General features: G+C 44.4%; 1 protein-coding gene across 1 annotated transcript in view; it reads right to left on the bottom strand.

The window, feature by feature from the left end:
* syngap1b (synaptic Ras GTPase activating protein 1b) overlaps nucleotides 1-20957 on the bottom strand; it is a 126284-nt gene that overhangs the window by 77215 nt on the left and 28112 nt on the right. Inside the window, 2 exon segments of the mRNA XM_069175353.1 lie at nucleotides 2909-3014; nucleotides 15899-16164. Of these exon segments, the coding sequence (XP_069031454.1) occupies nucleotides 2909-3014; nucleotides 15899-16164 (372 nt within the window).

The following is a 20957-nucleotide window of genomic DNA, read 5'->3' as shown; positions in this document are numbered from 1 at the left end:
TACTACAGAAGAGGAAACAAATTTTTTTGTCTCCTTAAGAAAAATCATTTTCCCCTGTCACAATCGTGAAACGTTAATTAAGCCCCACATTTGCATAAATTGCTTATGCTGCACTATAATTATCCGGCAAAACTAATGTCTTCATTATACGTTAATTACCTCCTCAACTTAAAAAAAAAATGCTCGGAAGTAAGTGAAAAGGGAAAACGAATGCATCTGTATCACTTTAAATATTGTGACAACTTCAGATCCCCCAAAAAACTAAAACCGTGGCGAGGGATGTCGTGTTTGACTCATCGCAGGTCGACGGAGGAGCCCCGTATCCTCCATCTGGATGTGTCACCGCGTCAAACATCCAGCTGTTGTCATGTGTCCCCATTCGTCAGCAGCGGGTCAAGAATGCAGGCGTTGCACACACACACACACACACACACACAAAACACACAACATTTCTGCGTCCGTCGATGACGGCAACGCCTGCGTCCTTCAGCTTCGTAAAGAAAGGCAAGATTCATTCAGCGTTTTTCGAAAAGAGATGAATGGTCTGAAAAGTTTTAATGTCATCCTCAGTGAATGGGGGACGGGAGAGATAAAGCAGCGTCGCATTTGAACGTCACCTCTCCCCCACCTCTCCCCCGCCTCTCCCTTTCCAAGTCTCTACAATGCCGGTGTTTGGGTCCTGGTTGCAGCTCGGAGGTGATATAAATAGTTACTGTGGTTCTGTGTTGCTAAGTAGAGAGAACGTGGCCGTAATACTAATTACAGCCACTCAAATAACCTGGAGTTTATCACAGAATTTGTCCACTCATAATGGAAAGGTATGAAATATTTGTTATTCTAAGATGCAACAAAAAGCCGTCCTGTATTTCCTCCTACAGCAGAGACGAGGTCATGAATATTAATGAGGGGGGATGCACGCCTCTTCACTGAGAGATGATGCGGTTCGGTCACACTCACTCAAACTTCAACTTTGTCGAGCTGATTAAGTGAGAAGATCAATAAATCCACTCTCCCGTCTCCACTTTCAAGAAGTCCACCTGCTGAGTTTGTCACATCCAGATTGTATCCAAAGTGATTTTGAAATGAAAGTCCGAACAGCTAAAAAAAAAACGCAACCCACGAAGATAGCTTGCAAACTCCAGCGTGGACAGTCTGTGCTGAAGATCAGATGTGAGGAAACGATCTGATTCGCCTGCAGTCTGACAAAACAGAGGTCTTGGCAAAATAACGCCAATGAACTTGTTTTCCCGAAATGTTGAACAATTCCTTTAAATTTTGAACCCGATCTCCACCGACCCTCTCGACATTCATTCACCGAGAACGTACGATCTTTTTCGAGGAGCTCCATCTCACACCGATACGATGTTCAAATTGAGAAACTTTCGGTCAGCGCGATCTAATGAGGACCTTTAATATCCCGAATAAATAGATGGTATATTTGTACACAGTGACTCATTAAACAGTCTGGGAGGACAATAACGTATTCTGCTCACTCTTACATGTCAGGGACTTTATTAACTGGGTCATGTGGCTCCCCGTGGACTCCACCTCGAACTGAAACCTTATGACAGCCTCCATTTTTGCATGTGCATCTGATAATTACTAATTGCCTGGAGTCCATTAATCTCCTCTGGCTCTCTTTTTTTTTTGGGGGGGGGGGGGCGTTTGCACTACAGATGGTCCACAACGGTGTCGGTGCATTTCACGGCCCGCGGCGCCGGCAAACTGAAATACGTGAACGCGTTCACAATAAGGTTTTCCATACGGGCGGCACGAAGCGGCACGTCAGCATCGTGTCAAACCGCCGCGGGACCGCGTCAACCGATGTGTCACCGCTCCACCGCTCCGAGGTCAGACAGCAGCAGCTTCGGAGGGAAGGACGGAAATATTTATCCAGCTGAATCAGCAGTGTTGGGGCAGCAAAAAAAAATTTTTTTAAATGGGATGGGAGGACGTCGCCAGGGAGACCCCTTAAAATAGCCGGCTGGAGGAAGAGGGAGAAACGGAGCGGGACATATGTAGAGACCAAACAAACAGAGAGACAGGGATGCTAGCAGGAGGGTCGGTCTCTCAGCGGCCGGACAGGATACGAGAGGACAACACAGCAATAACAAAAACCAAAGAGGGGACGGAGACGGACGGGAGGAGTCGGAAAAGTTGAAAAGAAAAAAAGAAGACCGCAAAGACAGACATCCATCAATGCAAAAAAAAAAGACAAGACGGAGAACTTCAGGTTATCAAGTGATCAATACATATGTTTGATTTCAAAGCGAGATAAATGATGAATTACACAAACTGACAAAAGAAGACGAAGTCGGAGAGGAAAAAGAAACAAGCGCCCGAAGCGGCGATGAGACGGGAAAGCTTTCATCTCCGCTCAGACGCAGAGAGGGCTGCTGCGAGCGCCGCCGGTAACACGGATAGAGAGAGAGAGGGTAATGGCTCAAAGGGGTACAGAGAGCTTTGACAGCGCTTGGGTTGCCACGACGACCGTCCCGTTGTCACGAGCGAAAGCTTTAACGTAAAGTAAATGCGGTGGGATAATGTTTCCGAAAAGAGGAAGCGGAGTCGGAATCAAAGCGAGACGTATTCGGTGGCATTGTAATAATTGTAACTTTGGACAATTCAACACTTGATTTGTCAAACTCAGACCGCTGAAGCCTCGCGGAGCCCCCGAAGGTCACGGCCAGAACTTATTGAGGACTAACTTTGCGTTATCTCGCGCTACTTTTGATCCTTTCTTTTTTTTTTTTTTTTTTAAAAACAACGGGTGATGCATTTTCAGTGAAATGTTTTTTCTTCAGGGACAGTAGAGGAGGAAAAATAAATGCAAAATAACTGCTGACCGGCGCTCCATTAAGATCCCAGTCAGAGTATCTCAGAATAAGAAAAGGTTTGTTGTGCTCACCCATCTCGGGATGGTGCCGTCCCTCAACAGGAACGCTGACTGTCCGCCGCAGCAGCTTGTTCCTGTGGGACTCTGAGCGCCTCTCGCGCATCAGCAAAGGGTGTACCTGCACAGGGAGAACACAAGGTCAGTGCACAAACACACACCGATGAACAACTGCAACCCCAATATGAACAAACAAGCACAAATTCTTTGTCCTTCTCTTTGTCGCATTGGAGGAACCGCTGTTTTCATATTGTGCTCCATAAATAAATGAAAAACAACGACACTCAGGATTGTAGATTTCTGTGCCAAAAAGAATAAACTTAAATGATGAAAGTTCAAATTAATAGAAGCAGACAGGAAGGTTTTCCAAATTTATGAATGAGAAGAAACACTTTTGACCTCACTTTTAATGTGAGGTCAGATGAAACCCACCAGCTACCGGCTGGATCCCATTCTTTAAAGTCTTGGCACATCGTTCAAAGTTAAAGTAAGAACAGTTCATCTGAGGACACGGCTAGAATTTTAAAAAAAAGAAAAACCCTCCACAGCAGTTCGTAGTATGATACACTGCATCTGATGTGAAGGAGCTGGAAACCGAAAGCAAAAAACTAAAAACAAAGAAAAGAAAAAAAAAATAATAATTATATATATATATATATATATATATATATATATATATATATATATATATATATATATGAAATAAAGCACATTTCACAGCAGCGCCACGTTCGGCCCCACAGTCCCTGAATTCATAAAAGTGGGACTTGAGGGAAAAAAAATGGGAGAATGTGCCACACTAATCAGAAACACTGGTCCTTTCGAAGCATCGCAGCAAGGCTCGGGAAAAACACGGCACATACTGTAAAGTACGGACCTATAAATCTCCACAGCTCGTACCTGGTTCGGCACCGGGCCCCAAAACGCCAACAAATACACAGAAATAAAAAAGTGACAACAGAAAATTCACGAGATTTCTCTCAAAATAGCACACAGAGATGCACTCGGAGGTGAATGCTGGGCTGTCGTAACTCAGTTACTGTCCTTAAAGTCGTTCTGAGATTTATTTCCAGACATAAGAAGGTCACTCAGGTTCAGGGACTGCTCCTGTTGCGCGTGAACAGTAAGCAGCACCAGCAGCAGGAAGCTACAACCTTCGTGAGTAAGTATTCCAAGTTTCTCTGCCGTTTGTCCTTGTCATTTGTAGTTATAAAGGAAAACCAATGAACATTATTTACACGTATAAAACACATATAAACGTTGGTAATAAAGACGTTTAGTTGAATCATTGCATCCGTCCAACGGGTTCCAGAACAACAGCTCTCCCACATTCTGCTTTAATGAGGCTTATAATGGCCTTTTTTGTTGTTGCAGCTTTCCAAAAGGTGTAAATTTAGCTATAAGTTTATTAGTGAGGTCGTAGTTGGAGCTGAGCCGGACTGCATTACGTTGAAATATCCCTTCCCTGCATGGTGGAGGACACGATGGGGACAACAACTGTGTGTATTATTGAAGGACAAGCTGCCGCTATGAAAAACAAACGGACGTCCACTCGAAGCACTTGTTTTTTTTTTTGCTACCGACAGTTTCAGATTCTTCATATAAATGTCTGACAAACTTTACGAAAAGGTCACTAACCCGCAACACAGAGTCTCGCTCTGAAATCTCACGAGAGGCGAGCAGTCGCGGGAAGACGGAGGTCGGAAACGTGACCGAGAGCTCGAGAGAAGGAGTGACGAGAACACGTAGCCAAGAGATGTTTTTTTAGATGGTTTGTGTTCGTGCACCGACTCTCTCTGTTGAATCGGGACGTGCTGACGGATGCCAGCGCTCCCGTCCGTCCAACGAAGCCCTGTTGACCGTGACAAGAGGACCGTAGGACCTGGTTTTTTTCACCTTGTCGCGGTGTTCCTCTGCAGCCTCAAAAAAAAAAATCCACCATTGCAGCTTTAGCGAACGCTGAGTAATGGATTTGAGGTGATTTGTATTTTTTTCAACCACGACTACAGTCCTTTTTGTATATGTATTGCAGCCAGTGTCCTCTATGTACATAACATCAAGCAGTCTGTGGAAGCGATAGCCTTGTTTGTGTTCTGATACGATGGCATGCGGCGCCTTTGAGTGCGTCCTACTGAGACCGCAGCCCGCCGCTGTAACATCGGGACATGAAAAAGAGCCGCTGTGAACACGGAGAGCCGGGTGTCAGAAGGTGGTTACTGACTGCGGAGAGCCGTGCGGGGATCCTGGAGCCTGGGGGGGGCTTTGGGGCGAAGCCAGCTGCAGTGAAGGACGCCGGCAGGTCACACTGAGCCGAACGTCCCGCAAGACAGCAGAGTGCCATTCAGTCTAAAGGAGCTCTGTTAAGATTCAAAAGCAAAAAAAGTACCAGGGAGGGAGGGAGGAAGTGTGTGTGTGTGTGTGTGTGTGTGTGTGTGTGTGTGTGTGTGTGTGCCCCTTTGAGAGTGTGCACAGAAACTACTGTTTGGTATGTGCTGGTGTGTCCATCAAAGCGAGGGTACATGAAAAATTAATGGCAACATGGCTCCACATTGAACTACTAATAATCTTGGCTACTGCTGTATAGTTGCATCACATGAGACAGATAAAAACACACACACACACACACACACACACGCACACACACACACACACACACACACACACACACACACACACACACATAGAAATACACATCTCTGCTGCAAAAACTCTATTTACAGCAGCCGAGCCACAGGATCCTGTTTATGAGTCTCTTTATCCAACTTAATCAGGTACAGGCATCATAAATCAACGGCCAATACAATTAAACTCTGCTTTGCCACTGGTGCAACCGTAATGCACGAAAATTACACTGTAATGCGACGCTTTCTTGGATCCAAGATATCAAATTACAGTAAAGCCTCCTCGATGAAAAATATATCTAGTAGCATCCATTCTTTAAGAGTGCAGTGTGGCGATGCACAGAGCATTTACAGTATGTTAATTCACCGGCTTCCCTTTCTGTCAGGACATTTTTATTTTTTTTTTACAGTGAGAGGTTTTGTTATTTATTAAGATTTGAGTAGTCATCAGTGAATCAGCGTTGCTCCAACACGTCGTTCCTGATGGTAATTGTTGGCTGGATAGACATCAAATTTGCAACAAACATTTATTGTATAAAAAATGATCTTGAAGATTTACATGTTCCACTAACGGGTACATTTTGGGGCCAACATGCTGTCATGCTTAATGCCAGCTATCATTTACATAATGAAAGGAAGTACAACGGTAGAATGACAGAGGGGAGGAGATGAAACCTTTGGGATCATTTTTCCACACGGGTATTTTTAAATTACGAGGAAAAAAACCTCTACACGACTAAAATTATAATTAATTATATTACCATCCAACAAAATAATGAACTTCAATGGACTCCGCAACTTCTAAAAAGACAGCGAATGCGTCATAACTTGTGAAATTTGGAGCTGGAGCTGTGCGTGAATTATAAGTAGCACTGTGACGATGAAGCGACGAGCCGGGCGACGTGTTTCTGAGTGACGTTCAACGTTTCAAGAAGGGGGCGGAGCTTCACCGTCAGAGACCGAAGAAGGCGCGTCAGGTCAGGTTGTGTCACCGTGAATTCGTCCCCCAGAGTCGGACCGTCAACACCGAGTTCTACCGGGACCTTCTGAGGCGTCGGAGGGGAAAACATTCACGGTCTCAGTATTTGTATCACCATGTCACCGAACCCTGCAGAGAATATCCCTCACGCCGTGGTGACATTATCAAAAGACTGAAAGCTCTCTGCTTCAATTTGAAATCCGAAGCCTTGTCAGTGTGCACACAGCTTTTTCTCCAACGCACGTTCTGTTAATTCTCTCTGCCAGATTAATGCAGGAAACGGCGGCGGAGTGGCCGAGCACTCTATCCAACTAATTGAAATGTGCTTTAGTGCCAAAGAGTACCAGTAAAACCTGAATTAACCTCACAGTCAACCTGCTGCGCTTTGTTTCTTCAAACCGGAGTTTTATATGTGTTGCTTTATGGCGTCTCTAAAATATACGTGATATAAACGAAGTGGTTTCATAATGCCTGACTGAGCACTGTGCCAGCTCTGACTCTGTGAAAGAGGAATCGGGTGGGTGTGGTGGGGGGGTGGTGGATGAGGGGGAGGAAGAAGTGGGGGAGGGGGGGAGTACGGGGGAGTAGCAAACTGATGCGGCAGGTAATCTCGCTGAATGGTTTTGCGGTTATTGGAGGGATAGCTGTGATTTGCAGCAGGGTTAAAGTGATGCTTCTCTCTCTCTGTCCAGATTTTCAGCTGTTGCCATGGAATCCTGAGGAGACAAATGGGCCGCGCTCATTTTATTTTATTTATTTATTTTTTTTATCTCCAGTACGAGTTATGAGAAGGTTACAAAATACATCTTTGGCAAGCCGAGGCACACGTTTTGTGCGCTTTTTACGTGCCTTTCCGTTCTTTCTCGTTCCACATTAAAATAAGAGGGCTGCCAACGTGTATTTCAGGATATGAGTTGCACACAAATAAGCTAAAATTAACTTTAAATCCATGAGTCTTAAAAAAGCTAACTTCTAATGTCAACACCAGCCAATTACAAGGAGCTAAATATGGTAATTTCCTTCAGTCATATCCACTTGAAGGAGAGCCCGGTGGTCCCCCCCTCCCCCCCTGCTGCCGCTGCCCTGCCCCGTGCAATTCATCACTGACAACTCCAGTTGTGGAAAAGACCCAGAATACCTCGCTTACCCCACCCTGACTCTTTTCAGCCCACCGGTGAGCATCCAGCATGGAGGGGGTGAGGGAAACACCTGGAGGTTATTTCTTTTTTTCCCTGTGTGTGTGTGTGTGTGTGTGGCAGGATTTGATTGGTTAGAGGCACCAGGAAGCATGGCCGGTCCCCCCCCCCGCACTCGGCGTCCGTGCAGAGAGGCGGCATTAGGGGCTCGTACGCTGACTTTTAACCACTTCAGATGGTGCACTCACATCTCACGCATAAAAAGGAGCCATTTGGTTTAGAGCAGGCTTTTACCCGACGTGGAGCCCGTCGAGGAGCCGCGATGTCCATTTAGGCTTCAAGTCGACAGAACGAACCACATACTGTCGGTTCTTTAAGGCCCGGATACGCTGGAAATAAATTGGTGTTTTTTTTGTTTTGTTTTTTTGCTCCAGACGGCCACGTTTAAAAGGCAGGGCAAGAAGTCAGCCGTGACGGAGCGGGGGTGAGGGGGGTGGGGGGTAAGAGGTTGCAGTTGCTATAACTGGGATAATGACACGCACTCCTCAAAAGGCAGTCATGTGTTTGACTTGTCGGAAAGTGATGGGAGTATAAAGAATGAAAGAAAGCAGCAGGAGCCAGAAGTTGAGTTTTTGTCACACCTGGCTGAATGCTGCGTGAAGTGCTTGTTGGATTACAGTATCTGTTTTCAGAAAAATAGCTGTTTTTGGGGAGTCGGAGTCAGATGCTATTAGATGATCCGACAAGCACTTTGTTTTGAACTCTACCGACCCGTGCGAGTCTGATGCACAGAGCCGTGGGGACACGGAAAATGAATCTACAGCATGAATATATTTAGATCTAATGTTAGAAGCAGGAATCTGTGGAGCAGATTTCATGGCCCGTTAAAACGTCTCCTGCCTGAGGGCGGCACTCGTCAAGTCAAGACTGGTTTATTTGTGGAGTACAGTTTCATGTAGAAGCAATTAAAAAAAGTGATAAAGCAGTAAAATAATGGATTTTGTCATTAGTTGTGCGAACAAAAAGCTCAGAGAACATTCCTGTTGTGAACAGTACATTCATGCGCATGGAGTTGTGGGAAGTAATCACTCTTGTGAGTAAGTATTCAAAGTTACGTCACTATATCAGCGTCAGCACCTGAATTAATACCGACTGTTGACATTCGCTGTGTTAGCAATCAATATCATCCAATTTCACATGTAAATCGTATGCCTGATGGATTTTAAGCATTCCTGATGAAGGTTGGATTGAAATCGATCCATTTCTGATTTACAATAAGACAATTAGAAAAAACGAACAAGCTTGTCGAGTTTCGGTGACATCGTATACGAGACAAACAAACGCTGGTCTTGGTATGAGGGGAAAAAATGGGGCTGGATGGAGGGAGGGAGGGAGGGAGGGAGGGAGGGAGGGAGGGGGGAGATGGTGAGGGGGAGGTGGCACTGATGTGAAGGGAGGAGGGTGTTTTTGTTCAGCTTGGCAGGTTGAGTTGAGGGATGCTGCAGGCTGGCTGGCCCATATGTCACCACTGCTTCCTCAGGCCCAGCTGTGAGGAGCAGGGGAATATGCTGGGACGATGTGCACGAGGGCGTGTGTGTGTGTGTGTGTGTGTGTGTGTGTGTGTGTGTGTGTGTGTGTGTGTGTGAGTGTGTGTGTGTGTGTGTGTGAGTGAGTGGAAGAAATAGTGTGTGCAATGTGCGAAAAACTGTGCGATCCATTATTTCTTAACAGGGCAGTAATCAAACACCGCTGGTTGTCTAACACTGGCTCGAACACAAAAACACGCACCAACACAGGAAAACCTGCGATGGATGGACAGACGGACAAGCACAAGCACACGCACGCACACACACACACACACACACACACACACACACACACATACACACACACACACACACACACACACACACACACACACACATACACACACACACACACACACACACACACACACACACACACACACACACATACACACACACACACACACACACACACACACACACACACACACACACACACACACACACACACACTTCCCCGAGCAACATGATCGGCAGTTGCGCTGCCCAAAAAGTGTGATGTGTCCTTCAGAGCATCAGTGACGCCCTCTCACACACAGATGTTCCTCCTCCTCCTCCTGACCTCCAGCTCTGGCTGCAGTGTTGGTGTTAAAAACACGGTGAAATAAGCCGGAGAAAGACGCTGTTTGAGTGGCACATCTGTTTAGTTAGGTTCGGATCAAACAGAAAAGTCCAGCTAGCCGCATGTAAATGGAGAATATGAAACAAATGCTTCAAGCGGAAACGTGAGTGGAGTCGGTCTATTACTTGGAGATGCTGTAAGTGCATTCAATCAACTCGAACCACCCGTAACGACTCCACATCCCGCCGAGAACTGACCGGGCCAAGTACAATCGTTCTTCATACAAAATGATAAATGGACGAGGATTGCTTTTAAGGTCATCGAAATCTGTCAGCTGCTCCCGGTAAGTTGGCGGAAGACAAATTAGGCCCAGTTTTCTCCCTTTTTCTCCCGGTGCCTCCGAGGTATTGAAGGAACAAAACAAAAAAAACAACTGTACACCATCCACAGGGATGGAAGAATTAATCCCACCACCGAGATAAAAGTCGTTTAAACGCTTGTATGTACACGATGACCTTTGGAAAAATGTGTTATTTCTGAGTGAGAGAGGTTTTTTTCTTCTTTTTTTTTTTTTAGCACAATGCCCCGTAATAGTTCCTCAAATATCAAGACTTTCTGTTTGCATCGCCTCAGGGGGGTTCAGGTCAGCACATCTTACTAAAAGAACCAGTGTTTCTCTTCTCTCCTGCGCTGTCGCTGCCCACCTACAGTTATTACATAATTAAAACCCTCCAACTCCCACACGACAGCCACCTGAAAGTGTTCTCCAGGGTCATGAGCAAACATACTATCCGCCTCGGAGCTGCTCTTCATGCACCGTGACAACAGCGGCTGCAGGGCTGAAACCCACCGAGGTGCCGTGGCTCCTTGTTTTTATTTCTTTCCAGACGGGCTCTCGATGCTGTCAGATGCAAATCGGACCACCAAAGAAGGAGATATGATAAACCATCGAATATATTTAACTGACTCTAGTCTGTGTCTTTACAGTCTTCATATTTTTCCAGATCCGTCTCGTCTCCTGCAGGCCGAAAAACCCGCCTGGTGCCCCCCATCGGTTCTTTATTGCGTAACACTGGCACAGTTGGATGAGCGAGGCCCGGACACATGACTCGGGGGACAGAGCACTGGTGCGTGGCAATGGTATATGAAACTCTGTCACCTCAGATTAATGTGAGATGAGAGGAAGAGAAGGAGGAGGAGGAGGAAGAGGAGGAGGAGGAGGAGGCGAGGATGGCAGGCAGACATCACTGTCGGCCCTCTTGCTCCCCCTACAGGACGGCAGGAAGGAGAGCAGGCTGCTGAGAGATGCAGCAGGGAGTGAACACATGCTGATCAATCTCACAGATTAGAGAAGTCCAGGAAATTCATCACTTATTGACAGATTTTGTTTCATCCCAAGTGAACCAGTTGGTGAAGAAGTTTATCAGCAGCCTGCTTCAACTGCAGCAAACGTCTTCAAAATGATGAGATAGGATTCAAAATTATTAGGAAATTATTGTCAGTTAATCATAATCAGATAATCACATGTTGACCTTTGAGAAGCTGCAGCACGGAAATGTTTGACTTTTTGACCTGAAAAAAACGACTCAGAGGAATAACTGATTATCATTATTGTTATATTTAGATTAACTAATCAGTTTAATTGGCTGATAGATGCCGGATCGTCTCGACATTTTTTGATTTGATTTTTTTTTTTTTTGCAGTTATTCAATTACTAAAATAGCTGTCAATAATTTGATTAACTGGGGTCATTTCAACCCTATTTATAACATCCTCTTCTTTCTGCAAAAACAGTACTGAAATATGAATATGCAAAGACAGCGAGGGCCAAAAAAAACAAAATCACCAGACCATGCAGTCGAGATCAGGATGCAGGAAACCAGCATGAATTTGTACTATTTTGAATTCTATAAATTTCTCTTTGGACTGAGTCACTCAGATTCACCTCTGTTGGTACGTTTTGCACCACAGACATATTTCTGCGCTCATCCTACCGTGCGATCACAGACGCAGAACAACACTGACATTTTTCCCGCCGCTCCGGGCTGCACGAATGCTCATTTAGTTTATTTCTAAAGTAACACAACTCACAGTTTTCTTTGCTTTGAAAGCAGAGAAGTCACATTCACTCGCGAGGACGGACGGCCGTGTAATTACAGGCGGCCTGTTTTCGCTTTGTCATTTTTTAATTTCAGTTTTGTTTTTTGTTTTTTTAGTTTCAAGGTTATTTTGTCCTGGATACACACACCAAGTCATCGTTGGTGTTGACGTGTCAGTGAGGCTGTAATGTGACTCCACTCCATTAACACACATTTTCCAAAGTGACACAACAGAGGAGCCTCGTTTCCCCCCCGAAGCGACACCTCGGTGATCGGGACGTCCACCCGCTGCGTCTTTTCCTGACGGCCGTCATTCATAAAAGAAAAAAACAGGAAGTGAATGGGGCTACGAGAGAGACGCTGGAGACAGGTGGCCGGTGGAGAGCCAACGAATCCTACCAGTCCACCTCAGAGAGGAGAGAGGAGGGCGAGATGGAGTGGGCGAGTGGATGAGGAGGAAAAGAGAGGAGGAACTGTAGAAGGATGGAGACGGGAGAGGAAGAGGAGAACGGTAGAAGAAAAAACATAAAGAGTGATGAGAAGAAGGAGATGCCGAGCTCAGATGTCATACATAAAGCACAGAGAAGATCAGAGAGCTGACAGGTGTGTTTAAGATGGGCTGATATGAAAATGTGAGTCCTCCACTGATGCTCCATATGTGCAAAAAGTACAGTATGATTGCTTTTTTTTTTTTTTTTTTTTTGCTGAGGCACTGAAGCCATCTAAAACGAATGGAAATAAATTGAAGTGTGCGTGTGTGTGTGTGTGTGTGTGTGTGTGTGTGTGTGTGTGTGTGTGTGTGTGTGTGTGTGCATGTGAGGAAGAGGAAGAGGAGGAGTGAAAAGACTCCCCCCGCTCTGCATGAAGTGAGTGACAGGCATGAATATTTAACGGCTCTCTCCGTCGCCGAGGTGACGGCTATCTGCATGTCAGTGCTCCCCGGCGATCCATTCTGCCAGCTGCCGCCTTATTGGCACGATTAGACGGGGACGAGGCGCCGATTAATTGAACCGGGCTCTCCGTTCAGTCCCTTCACCCCGGCGCGCGGGAGGTCTCCTATCGGCGATCTGAGCGATGACAAGCTGGAATACTATTGGCAGCCACACGCTACAGTGAAGTCGCCACCGGCACACGCTGACAGGCCACATGAAGATTTATTACGTCATCGCTCTGCCAACATGGAGGAACACAGGAAGTACATACGACACGATAAACGTCAGATCCAAACCTGACAGATACCTGACTGCACTTCTATAACAGTGCTGATTGGTTTTACAGCAAATTAAAAACCACATTAGCATGTACATGGTTCTAATAACTCATAAGTGTCTGGGAGGGGAGCTCTGGTCCATTTATGGTGCTGCTCTCAGTGCTGCTATAAAACAGCAGAGCTGGTTTAAACTGTGACTCATTTTCTGTGTGGAAATAAGATTTTTTCTTTTTCTTTTTCTTTTTCTTTCAGCGTTAGAAAAGTTGAAGAACAGTACCCTCTCCTGGTCTGAAGAGCACAATGAGATTAGAAACACAACAACCAGCAGCAGACGTGTGATTGGTTTAGCAAAAATCGTCCCGTTAATCAACACCAACCGACCGCTAAAGCTGCTTTTAAAACCATCTGAAACGTAACTGAAGCTGTTTCGCTGGTTCTTCAACGATTCTTCTGCTGGTTTAACAGCAGAAATCACGTTTTCACTGTAAAAGCTTCCGGGCCGTGAATGTGTTGAAGAAATCATTCTCCGGGTTAAACAGCAAGTAAAGTAGAAAAGTTTCCAGCTTCAGATATATCCGAGTTATTCTGGCACTTCGATCCAATAAACAAGAATCTAAGTTGTAAATATTCAGGAAAAAATCCAAACAGAAGTACTTTAAGCTTTGTAATTGTAATGTTTCATAGAGACGACACATTTCTTAATGCTGGAGATGCATGAAAATACCAAAACTACCAATAAATCTAAAGATCTGGTGAAGTCATAAGTCGGTTTCAGTCACTCTGACTCTCAATCTCTTCACTTCTCCATCTCTTAAAGCCCTAAAATGTATCATTCAGGTGCAATCTGTAAACCCAATTTTAAATGGTGGGCAAATAGAAGCATATCTTATATCGCCATAAGTGTTTCTTATTGTAACGTACTTGTCAACTTCTCCTATAATAACATATTTCATATTATTACAAGTGGGTTTTTTCAGTTAATCAGCACACATGGGCGCCCACAGGAGGAGTTATTCCCACAGGAGGAGTTATAGCTGTCGACAAATACAAGAATAAACACTTATATCTTTGTTATAAAAACTAAAATATAATCGTGTCATAAATTATGACATGTTTGTACATGCTTATGAAAGTAAAACTGTGGGAGTTAAAGAAATGATGCCTTCCAGTAACTACATGTGAAATCAGGTTTGGCTGGTTGCTGATAGAAAACTTGAGACTAATGAAATCTAAAGTACATACGTGACATGTAACGTACAGTTACACAGTTAAATGTGACCTAAAGAAGCAGAAAAGTGTCCCGCAGAATTAAAAGCTGCCCTTGAAAATTAACCCTCCCCCCCAAAAAAAAAATTAAAAGTGAGGCGATCCGGAGGAGCGTGAGCGTCTGGGACAAACTCTCTGGATTCTTTCTCTATCTGTCTGACCTCCTTTTTTCTTTTTCTTTTTTATAGTTATTATCTGAAAAGTAGGGTTCGTAAAGTAGCACAAAGACACAAAGAGCTCATTCGTCTGTTTCTCTGCTCTGCTGTGTTTCATGACGGAGACGCTGAACTTCATATAAAAAAAAAAAAACAGATGGTGGGATATGAGAGGAAGAAAAAAAAACAACACGCAGCTTATAAAAAGGGCGAGAAACAGGAAACACCCAAATAATCTGACATTTACACACACGTAGGTAAAAATCCTACCAAGATGTTGTACAAACCAGAAAACTTTGCCTCACTCGGAGACTTTTGTTTTGGGGCGAAACCACGGCAACCATATTTTCAAAGGACGCATTTTAAGCCGCTCTGGGTGGACGTCCTGATGGAGCTCGTTTTAAACAGCCTCAGATCTGTAGAATAAGATCTTTGTTCTTTAAGGTCCTCAAAATGACATAAATGGCGGTCACTGAGTACACGAGTCCCTTCTGCCAACAAAACAACGAATCCCACAAAAGCCCGTTTTTCCCTGGACGTATTGAGAGGTTATTCCACGTGGAGGAGGAGCTTTGTTTACATTGTGATACCCCAAAGTCTTGTTAAATTCGGTTTCCTTCTTCGGTGTGTTTTGCTGTGTTCTTCTGTGATAACGCTTCCATAGCACCAGATGGAGCCGCAGGCGCCCACTTCTTCTCCACCAGCCCGGCGTTGCACTCATCATCTGCCCAAAGTCTTGCGTTTATATTAAATGCTATGTTGCATAATTCCATATTTGGGGGAGGCGATCGTCGACTACCTCCCGAGGCAATCGAACAGTTTGTGTTGTTTGTTGGAGATGCTTCCTGGTTTCCTCATAAAGGTGAAACTGAATTGTGGAACAACTGCCACCTTCATAAGATAATTGTTTTCCCATTAAGTCAGATTTTATCAGTTTGCATTTGTTAAAATTTGATTAAGACACTCAACGTGTATCCACTGAAAGTAGTGAGGATGCTAACGTTAGAGCTAACAGCTGCTGATGAAGCTTCCCCACCCCGACAGCTACGGTACCAATACTGCCGCCTCGGGGAAACACCGAATACTGTGTATTTATTGGCATATGTTAGTAATGTGCTGTATCATGAATTATACATTGTATGTTATGTTGCTTGAAAAAAATACTTCTCACACACTTTGACATATTCATATAATAAAGGCTATCTAACCGTTGTTTGTAGCAGATTAAACGTAATGAAGATATAATAACAATAATAATAATAATAATAATAATAATAATAATGTGAAGTATACTTCTTTTTTTTCTCTGTATGTTCCAGATTGTATGATAATCTAACGTCCTGCTTCATCCCATCTTTGTGGAAGCAGTGTGTGCGTGTGGAGCTCAGTACCTCCTCCTGGTCCAACATGTAGATCTGATTTCCGGAGCTCACGCGGAGATGGGGGTTCCAGCGGTCGTGGGGCGGGTGGTCGTGCGACGGGCGGTCGTAGACGGGACGGTCGGGCGAGGGGCGGTCGAAGGAGGGGCGGTTGTAGGAGGGGCGGTCGTAGGAGGGGCGTTCTGGAGCGGGGCGGTCGTAGGAGGGAGCGTGGAAGGAGTGGGCGTGGGTGCGATGGTGGGGATGATGGTAGGAGGGGGGGACGGCACACCTTGCATCTGGAGAGGAGAGAGGGGAGGGAGGAGAGTCGGGGGGAGGAGGGAGGGGGAGGAGAGAGGAGGGAGGAGAAGGTCAGTTAGGAACATCGGTAGGAGGGCTGCAGTGTGAAGCTGTAAATCAAGTCTGTGCTGGAGTGTGTTTGACAGACGTCGTCAGACATTAGAGAGGACGATAGAGAGAACAGCTGATTGATAATAATGATAATGATGATGGGAATAAAAGTGCTTTTCAAAGGCAGAAGATAAAACCAGACATGAGAAGCCTTAAAAACTCCAGCACGACATGAAAGAAGCAGCACACATTTAAAAAAAAAAAAAAAAAAAAAGCATTTTTCTACTTTAAATTCATCATTTTGGCTTTTTCTTTTCTTTTCTTTTCTTTTCTTTTCTTTTCTTTTCTTTTCTTTTCTTTTCTTTTCTTTTCTTTTCTTTTTTTCTTGCTGAGAGATGGATGAGAAGATGAATTCTGCTCTCATACGAGGCCAATAAATACGAAGCTAAAGTCTGTGAATCGGTTAGCTTAGCTTAGCATAAACACCCTCTGGATCGTAACCCAACATCAAAACCCAACACTTTACTTTTGTTGTTTTTTTTTACACTTTTCTTTTGTGCAGATTAAACAAACGAGATGTAACATGTTAATTTGTGCGTTTTAGAGGTGCCGGGTCAGCTGTGTTCCTGTTTGTTTCACATCTTTACACCTCACACTGTGTCATTTACGCCCATTTTTTTTAACGCTCGCTTCCGTCTAAAATATACAAGCTACAACAATATGTTGATCACATCTGTGCTGCATGATCGTAGCAGAAACACAATGTGGTCTCTAATTATACGGAGACAACCCTTTACCAGGTGAAGAGGTGGGGTTGTCTTCGCTGTGTGTGTGTGTGTGTGTGTGTGTGTGTCTGTTGGTTTTATAGTCGCAGCTCCAAACGGTGATCATCTAATGGAAGAAGTCCTCGATCCGGTTCTGCCGGCGTCATCTCATCGTCCCGTCCCAACAAAAACGAGCGGGAATTTTTGCTCAACGAATTATCTCCGACGCCGTCCCCCCGATTGTGAGGACCATTTAAGATGTGGGAAAACAAAAAAAAAAAAAAAAGAATGAAAATGATATCTTAGGGCTGCGCGCTTCAGATAATTAAAGGAATTGATCACGCGGGATCGGAGACATTAATATGGATTTCCGTGCAGGTAGCTGTTTGTCTTCAGTGAGAAATGGGCGGCCGAGAACCGACGGTAAAATGAGGCACTTTGTCTTTTCGTTTCCTCGCTGCTCTCCAGGTTTTCTGGCCTTTATTGCACTTTATGTTTGCAGTAATTAACTACATAAAATATCATAAGGAGAACGTAAAAGGAAAGCAGTGACTAATACTGCGTCTGTCCAGGCTTTTATTCCTCCAAAGAATTTAATTCATGCACTTTTTCTTTGTTGCAATTCTACGTAATCCAGAGAGAAGATGCATGAGAAAGATGGATCTGCTGTTTCCTCAACACTCCCTTTATTTATTTATTCTCTCCGTTTAAGCGTTATACTTTTTTTTTTTCTTCTTCCATGAAGCAAAAAGGCAACAACAGCATCTCTCACATGCTTCATGATAATAAGCCACTGAGCAAGTTTTTTTTAAAGTTTTTTTTATAGTTTTTCTGCCGCGGATACAAAAAGCAAACATCTCGAGGCCGTTCTCTCACTTCATCCTGCTCCGCGCTGGAATTCAAAGACTCTCTCCGCTTTCAGAAAATGGTCCAACACTTTATCCACAATGAATTGTCTTCAAAATAATAATTAAAAAAAAAAAAACACATTGCCAACAGGGAGGAATTTTTGCACTTGTTTAAAAGTTTGCATGAACATAAAATGACAACGTGTCCCTTCAAGGCAAATGACCGCTCCGCTCGCATCAAGATCCTCAATCATGAACTCATTTACACTAAAAACAAGTGAAAGAAGACGCTGATTTTTTTCAATTTAAAGCCTGAGTTGAAGAATTTAAGAGAGACGTCTGCAGTGTGCGCGTCAGTTTCCCCCTCGGCGGCTCACACCTCCTGCAACCAAGTAAAAAACAAAATTCACACTTATAACATCTGCAGGCTCACACACACACACACACACACACACACACACACACACACACACACACACACACAACACACACACACACACACACATAAACTGACAGACAAGTGGAGAGAAAGCTGATGTTCATTTGACCCAGTGTGCACAGAAACGGTCTGCTGACACTTCGCGCCCTCACAGCGTCGCTGCCCCGCGGTGTGAAGTCTTTTTTTAAGGATCTGACGAAGGGACGAGTTCATGAACGTGAGGAAGGAGTTACCTGCGGCCCACAATGCAACAGTACAGCCTGTCATGAGCATAGACTGTGTATAAAAGTGTTTGTAGCTTCCGGGTCTGAAAAATGAGGTCAATGCAGAAGTGTCTTCAGCTGCAATACCAGCGAGTGCCACTAGAGGTCGGCTCCAAAAAGCCTCCGGCTCCATAGACTCCCATTCAACTTCTCTCATCAAATCCAAAGTGAATAAAATGTGTCCATCAGTTATCTCGGTGTTGTTAGCTAAAGTCACTCCTTCTTATTAGTTTTCTGGAGGTCCATCTGAAAATAATCCCTCATTCATTAGAAAAGAAGATTCTGTTTTTGGGGGCCAGCCAGCTGTAATTCATAAAAAAAAGCAACTGAAAAACACATTTTAACGTCTTGAACTCTTTTTTATTTTCTGACCTTTTATGTTGCACAGCATGTTGTTTTATCTTCAGTGGCCACATGGAAATAATAGTTCTGTTGCAAATGGAAATTATAAAATAAAAGTGTCTCAGTTGTATTTGTTTAAAGTGACATAATAATCGTGGTCATCTGTGACTGTTATTCCCCATTTTAATCTACAAAGGCAGCTTCGGTCGCCGCTCTGAATCGCCGCTCATCATCACAAGTCTTCAGAGAAACACAGCACTGTTTTCTCTAAAAAAGCAACTTCAAGCCCCTCGAATCCAAAACTTTACCACTGAGCCGAGCAAAGTCATGATGCTGCGATATTCACCGGGGGAATCGCAGCGTGAGTCATCCGCAGCCCAATCTGCGCTACTCTACTGTAGGCCTACCTCTCCGCCCCCGAGGCTGCCTATTAAGGGCCTGTGAAGCACACTGGACAGAATTTCAATGAGCACACTCACTCTTCTGTCCGTCTGTACGTACATACGAGGTTGTACAAGCAGAAAATGCTGAGCTGCCTCTTTTTTTTCCTTTTTTGTTCTGCGCTCATCTTCCTCGACCTCACTGTCTTTCATTCACTCTCTCTCTGGCCTTTGTTCCTCCTCCTCTTCCTCTTCCTCTTCCTCTCTCTCTATGGGCTCTTTTTTTTTTTTCCCATTTTCTGCCGTCCTTAGCAGTTTACAAAAGATAGAGTGCCATGCGTCAATCGGATGACTGGTCAGCCTTAGTCAACATTGTCATTACTGCACAGCCGACAGACCTAAAGTTGATTTATACACATCGCTGAGCTCCAAAACAGCGCTAAAAATAAAGCTTGCAATATCCACGGGCCGCCCGGGGCAGATAATGTACTCCTGCGAGCTCGGCGGGGCTGAAGCATCTTTACTTTCTAGGCAAAAAAAAAAAAAAAAGAAAGAAAGAAAGTACTACATACTGCACACGGCAGTGCCGGTGACCTCGGCTGCACCGCCGAACCGCTGCAACGTGACACAGGTGTGTTTTTAACCCGGAGGGAAGGCATGTGTGGTGGTGAGAGCGGAGATGAAGAGTCACACTTCTGACAGCTCTGAGTCAGAGTGGTGCATATGTGCACGAGTCAAAGAGGGGGTTGGGGGGAGGGGAGGGGGACGTCGAGTGTCAGCGGAGGGGGTCACAGAGGCGTCTCGCTGAGCTCGGCACAATCGGTCGAGGCCCCTCGACTTCTGCCGGAGGAGGAGAAACTTTCACGTTCGCACAGTAAATAATAATAATAATAATAATAATAATAATAATAATAATAATAATAATAATAATAATAATAATCTACATTGACAAATCAAGCTTTGTTTTTTAAAAAAAAAAAAAAAAGGGTAATAATTATAATTTTCTTTCTGCTCCAAAGCACTAAATTACTTAAATTAAATCTGTGGGGGGGTTGATAGGATTTCGTCGATCGATACAAATTATTCAACGATTACCTCGCAGGGTGGCGACAGGACCTCTGGCTTTTCAGAAACTCGATATCCAGATCATGTAACCCCCCCCTCCCCCCCACCCTCCCATAAGATGTCCTAAGCGATGGAGCCGCTCTGGGAACCGACATGCAGACCGTGCTCTTACAGCGTTTTGCATCATGATGCCACCTCTGCGTCAGTCAGACGTGTCTGTCGGATCTCGGCTGTAATTAGTTTATCTGTTATTGTGAAGAAAAAAAACAAAAACGGGACTATTTGTGCCAATTACAGGCAACTGAAAACACCGCAGGGTACCAGCGGCAGCGTCAGACCGCAGTAGGAGATAAGTTATATATCTGTGTTGCGGCAGATTCCTTAATGTCATTTTAATGATCACATTATTAATGCTAGCTCGGGTCTTCTTTTTTTGTGTGTGTGGAATTATACTCGGTGTAAATGTGGACTTAGATGCTTAAACACTCGTCTCTACATTTTCTGCTTAACTGTTAGCAATGTTAGCATTTGTGTTTTCCTGTTTTTTGTAATATAAGAAATTGGAATATCACATTATTTGCTTGTATTTGGTGCAGAACATCGATTTTCTGTCGACCACAATTATAAAATGCAGCTGTTT

Source organism: Embiotoca jacksoni, unplaced genomic scaffold, assembly GCF_022577435.1.
Source record: "Embiotoca jacksoni isolate LCO1_2020_lvr unplaced genomic scaffold, fEmbJac1.0.p SCAF_66, whole genome shotgun sequence".
Lineage (NCBI taxonomy): Eukaryota > Metazoa > Chordata > Actinopteri > Embiotocidae > Embiotoca > Embiotoca jacksoni.
Note: the sequence above shows the minus strand (reverse complement) of the source record. Positions and strands in the feature narration are given on the sequence as shown.